At 58.1% G+C, this 5,577-nt stretch overlaps 1 protein-coding gene across 1 annotated transcript in view; it reads right to left on the minus strand.

The window, feature by feature from the left end:
* The window catches only part of nprl3 (NPR3-like, GATOR1 complex subunit), a 17,469-nt gene extending 12,303 nt beyond the window's left edge, over window positions 1-5,166 (minus strand). The window contains 3 exon segments of the mRNA XM_068024341.1: window positions 130-262; window positions 2,602-2,671; window positions 4,864-5,166. Of these exon segments, the coding sequence (XP_067880442.1) occupies window positions 130-262; window positions 2,602-2,671; window positions 4,864-4,981 (321 nt within the window). The 5' untranslated portion in view covers window positions 4,982-5,166.
* Window positions 5,167-5,577: the final 411 nt, after the last annotated feature.

Raw genomic sequence — 5,577 nt, forward strand, 5'->3', positions numbered from 1 at the left:
TTGAAAGAGACCACAAGCTGGGTCAAAGAGTGGGCACGATGTAGGGGAGGAAGTCGCACAGTGAAGGAAGGGGTGTTAGCGGGTAGGTGGTGGGGGGGGGGGGGGGATGGGGGCGAGGGGTTTCCTCACCTGGAGCCCGAGGGGCGGCTGCAGCAAGGTCGGGTGGCCGACAAAACGGACGTTGTCAATCTTCAGCTCAAACTTCTTCCCGCACATCTCCGACTTGGTCGCCAGGATGGTTGCCAGGATAACGTCGGAGAACCTCAAAGGGTAAAACAAAGAGGAACGCACAAGTGAATAATTGGACTGCGGCGTAGCTTGGTGGCGACGTCCGACTCCGAGTAATTGCCCCTCTCCCCCCCCCCCCCCCCCCACCCCACCCCCAACAGCTGAAGACTAATTCGATTGCACGCTCGAAAAACAGGAACAAAACTCGATTGGCATTTCGTTCAATTGCAAGCGACCCCAATTATGGGGGCGGGGGCAGGGAGCAGGCGTGCCAGAGAATATTCCGGTCAAACAAGACAACGCGGAGATTGATCCCGACACGTTGCGTGTGAAAACATGAGAGAGAGAGAGGGGGGGGGCGGAGAGGGGGGGGGGGGCGGAGGAGAGGGGGGGGCGGAGAGAGGGGGGGGCGGAGAGAGGGGGGGGCGGAGAGAGGGGGGGGGCGGAGAGAGGGGGGGGCGGAGAGAGGGGGGGGCGGAGAGAGGGGGGGGCGGAGAGAGGGGGGGGCGGAGAGAGGGGGGGGCGGAGAGAGGGGGGGGCGGAGAGAGGGGGGGCGAGAGAGGGGGGGGCGGAGAGAGGGGGGGGCGGAGAGAGGGGGGGGCGGAGAGAGGCGGGGGGCGGAGAGAGGGGGGGCGGAGAGAGGGGGGGGCGGAGAGAGGGGGGGCGGAGAGAGGGGGGGGCGGAGAGAGGGGGGGGCGGAGAGAGGGGGGGGGCGGAGAGAGGGGGGGGGCGAGAGAGAGGGGGGGGGCGGAGAGAGGGGGGGGCGGAGAGAGGGGGGGGGGGGCGGAGAGAGGGGGGGGCGGAGAGAGGGTGGGGGCGGAGAGAGGGGGGGGCGGAGAGAGGGGGGGGCGGAGAGAGGGGGGGCGGAGGGCGGAGAGAGGGGGGGGCGGAGAGAGGGGGGGGCGGAGAGAGGGGGGGGCGGAGAGAGGGGGGGGCGGAGAGAGGGTGGGGGCGGAGGAGAGGGGGGGGCGGAGAGGAGAGAGGGGGGGGCGGAGAGAGGGGGTGGGGGGGGGCTGGAGAGAGGGGGTGGGGGGGGGGCTGGAGAGAGGGGGTGGGGGGGGGGCTGGAGAGAGGGGGTGGGGGGGGCTGGAGAGAGGGGGTGGGGGGGGCTGGAGAGAGGGGGTGGGGGGGGCTGGAGAGAGGGGGTGGGGGGGGGCTGGAGAGAGGGGGTGGGGGGGGGCTGGAGAGAGGGGGTGGGGGGGGCTGGAGAGAGGGGGTGGGGGGGGGGCTGGAGAGAGGGGGTGGGGGGGGGCTGGAGAGAGGGGGTGGGGGGGGGGCTGGAGAGAGGGGGTGGGGGGGGGCTGGAGAGAGGGGGTGGGGGGGGCTGGAGAGAGGGGGTGGGGGGGGCTGGAGAGAGGGGGTGGGGGGGGCTGGAGAGAGGGGGGTGGGGGGGGGCTGGAGAGAGGGGGTGGGGGGGGGCTGGAGAGAGGGGGTGGGGGGGGGCTGGAGAGAGGGGGTGGGGGGGGGCTGGAGAGAGGGGGTGGGGGGGGCTGGAGAGGGGGGCTGGAGAGGGGGGGGTGGAGAGGGGGGGGTGGGGGGGTTGGAGAGAGGGGGTGGGGGGGGGTGAGGTGGAGAGAGGGAGAGACAGCGAGAGAGAAAGAGACAGTGAAAGAGAGGAGGGATGACTCCTTACCCGGCTACCAACTCTTCGTCAGTGAGAGGAGACGGTTCTCTGAAAGGGGCAACATGGTCAGAAACAAAACAAAAACAGGAAAACAAAACCAAACAGTCGAGACCAAAGAAAAACACCTCGGAAAACGCAAATCAACAATGTTGTTTTTGGAAAGCTGCAACAGGAACGTTATGGCTGTCGGTATCTTCTCTGCTCGAGGAGAACAAGCGGCCGTGGAGAAAAATTCTCATCGTTACACACCGCAAATTGCCAACCGTGAGAGCAGGTGGGGAGCTGGTGCCAGCAATGGGGCTGGCAAGAAAAGGAGCTGGTGCCAGCAGCAGGCTGGGTAGGAGGGTGGCACGGCTTTGTGAGTGAGTCTGGGGGTGGGAGTTGTCTGAGACAGGTAGCTGCGGTCACAATCTCCTGGGTGGCACAATCTTAACCCCAGCCCTGCTACCAGGCTATGGTGATGCCAAACAGGCTGCGTTGGCAAAAATGAACCAACAGCTCCCCCAGTGGCCCTGTGCAGGATACACCAGTGGTGTGGCACAGAGCTACCCGGCTGTAGGTTGCGAGTCCCCAGGGGTGGAGGGGTGGGAGATTGGGGACCAACCTTATAATAAGGGATCACGTCTGGAGCTAATGTCTTAAGGGCACTCATTCCCCTTCAAAATGCCATTCACCAGCCCCGCTTTAAAGGCCCTGTCACGCGACCTGTGCTCAATCCTCTACCAGTCTCAAACGACGTTGGCGCTGACCTCAAGTCGCCGTCTTGGTCTTCCGCGCTCTCCACCATGCTGTGTAGCGCATAGGGGCTGCTGGGCTTGCCTGCGGGAAGAAGTCATTTAGAGAAAGGTTATTACCGAGGACGACAAGGGAAACTATAGACCAGTTAGTTTAACATCTGTCGTTGGGAAATTGTTAGAATTCATTATTAAGGAAGTAATAACAGGACATTTAGAAAGTCAAAACGCAATCCATCAGAGTCAGCATGGTTTTATGAAGGGTAAATCGTGTTTGACTAATTTGCTAGAGTTCTTCGCACTGTGACAAGCAAAGAGGATAATGGGGACCCTGTAGATGTAGTATATCTGGACTTTCAGAAGGCATTTGAAAAGGTGCCGCACAAAAAGATAACACACAAGGTAAGATCACATGGGGTTAGGGGAAATTTATCGACTTGGATAGAGGATTGGCTCACCAACAGAAAACAGAGAGTCGGGATAAATGGGTCTTTTTCTGGTTGGCAAGATGTAACTAGTGGGGCGCCACAGGGTTCGGTCCTCGAGCCCCAACTATTTACAATCTATATTAATGACTTGGATGCAGGGATAGAAGGTACTATTTGCAGTAAGTTGCAATAAAGAAATTAGAAATTTACAAATGGATATGGATAGGTTAGGTGAATGGGCCAAAATTTGGCAGGTGGAGTTTAACGTGGATAAGTGTGAGGTTATCCACTTTGGTCAGAATAGAAAGGTCAATTATCATCTAAACAGAGAGAAACTTCAAACTTCGGTGCAGAGGGATCTGGGTGTCCGCGTGCATGAATCACAGAAAGCTAGTATGCAGGTACAGCAGGTAATAAGGAAGGCAAATGGAATTTTGGCATTTATTGCTAAAGGAATAGAGTATAAAAGTAGGGAAGTGTTGCTGCATCTGTACAAGGCATTAGTGAGACCGCACCTGGAGTATTGTGTACAGTTTTGGTCCCCGTACTTGAGGAGTGAGGTAGTTGCATTGGAGGCAGTTCAGAGGAGGTTCACTGGATTGATTCCAGAGATGAGGGGTTTGCCTTATGAAGAGAGATTGAGCAGTTTAGGCCTTTAGTCTCTAGAGTTTAGAAGAATGAGAGGTGCTCTAATTGAGGTATCTAGAACGAGAGGTCATAGTTTTAGGATAAGGGGTAGCAGATTTAAAACAGAGATGAGGAGAAATTACTTCTCTCAAAGGTTCCTGAGTCTGTGGAATTCACTACCCCAGAGAGCGGTGGATGCCGGGACATTGAGTAAATTTGAGGAGATAGACAGATTTTTAATTAGTATTGGGTTGAAGGGTTATGGAGAACGGGAAGGAAAGTGGAGTTGAGGCCGAGATGAGATAAGCCATGATCGTATTGAATGGCGGAGCAGGCTCGAGGGGCTGAATTGCCTACTCCTGCTCCTAGTTCTTATGTAAAGGCAGTCTCACACTTGATGCTTGCCTTGGCTCAGCGGGTTCCACTCCTGCCACGGAGGGAGTGCTGCAGCGTTGGAGGGGGCCGTCTTTCAGATGAGGCACTAGACCAATGGCCCTCACAAAACAGTTGTCGGCACCGGGCGGTCTCCGCAACGGGCCGACAGGAGTCGGCACCGGGCGGTCGCCGTCTGGTCACAGCAAATGGCAGGCAGGGCAATGTGACACTCAACTGGAGTGGGCCTTAAATGCCCCGACACCCTCCTCCTGGCAGCCTTTAGCAGCACATTCCCCATGCTCGTGTGGTGGCAGCTGCAGGACCATGAGGCAAAACAGTATCCGGCAGCAGGGTAGACTTAGGGCACTGCTGCTTACCACACCCCCGCCCACCCCCCCCCCCCACCACAACCTTCACTGACGTCCCTGCGGATTTCTGGACCAGGTTCACCCTGGCATCTACCATTTTTTTGGGGGGCAGGAGTGGGTGGTCAATAGTGACCGGCAAACAGTTCTGCTCACCCAACCATCTTAGCAGCACACAGTCCTGCCCCGGGCTGCACACGATTCTGCCACCAAGGGGGCCACAGATTGCAAATAACATGCAAAAAATACCGCAGATGCTGGAAATCTGAAATTAAAAAAAAAAATAAAACAGAAAAGTGCTGGAAATACTCAGCATCTGTGAAGAGAGAAAGCAGAGTTAACGTTTCAGGTCTGTGACCTCTCTCTCATCGGACAGGCTGCAAACCCTTCCTCCAAGCTCTTTTTAAGTAACTCCTGCGTTCACGAGAAGTTGTTTTGTTTTGTTTTTTTTCCCCCTTCGCTGCCGACCTCGGGTCACTTACTGGTCTGCGCTCCTTGCAGCTCCTGGTGGCGCTGGAAGGGGTACCTGAAGAGCAGCTTGTTACCCCGGCTCCCGGAGCTGACGAGGATGACACTAATGGGGTTGGTGTCCTCCCCCATTCTGCATTCACCGTCCTCAGCCCAGTTGCAGTACCGACTCAGTCTGCCCCAGCGCCGGGGTGAGCGGGTGAAACAGACCACATTTTACCACCCGGAAATCCGAGCGCTGTGACCTCTCAACCCCCCAATGTATCCGGCGCTGTCATTTAGGTCGACGTAATCGCGTTTCTCTTTACGTAAGACAGGATTGCATTCATCAGGAATCACTGGTGGTTTGTGCGCCCAGGGGGAGGGGGGCGGCCATCTTTAATCAAGGCACTTCCTGGTTGCGGACGGTGAGCGACCATCATTGATCAAGGCACACCCCCCTTACCGGCCGCGGGCGGCCATCTTTGATCAAGGCAAACCACCCCCCCCCCCCCTCTCCCTCCCGGGCGGGCTGTGGGCGGCCATCTTTGCTCAAGGCAGTTCCCGGTTGCGCTAACCATTTTTTTGACGACGTCACCCACCACATGGGGTGACAGCCCTCCTCCTGGAACAGCCCCTTGTAGTGGAATAGCCCCCTTGCGACGCCATAAGGCTGCTGTCGTGGAATTGCTCCACTCTCAACAGCCAAGGCAGAGTCATGAAACGCTACTACGGTGGCTGCAGGAGGA

This window comes from Heterodontus francisci, chromosome 49 (genome assembly GCF_036365525.1).
Source record: "Heterodontus francisci isolate sHetFra1 chromosome 49, sHetFra1.hap1, whole genome shotgun sequence".
Classification (NCBI taxonomy): Eukaryota; Metazoa; Chordata; class Chondrichthyes; order Heterodontiformes; family Heterodontidae; genus Heterodontus; species Heterodontus francisci.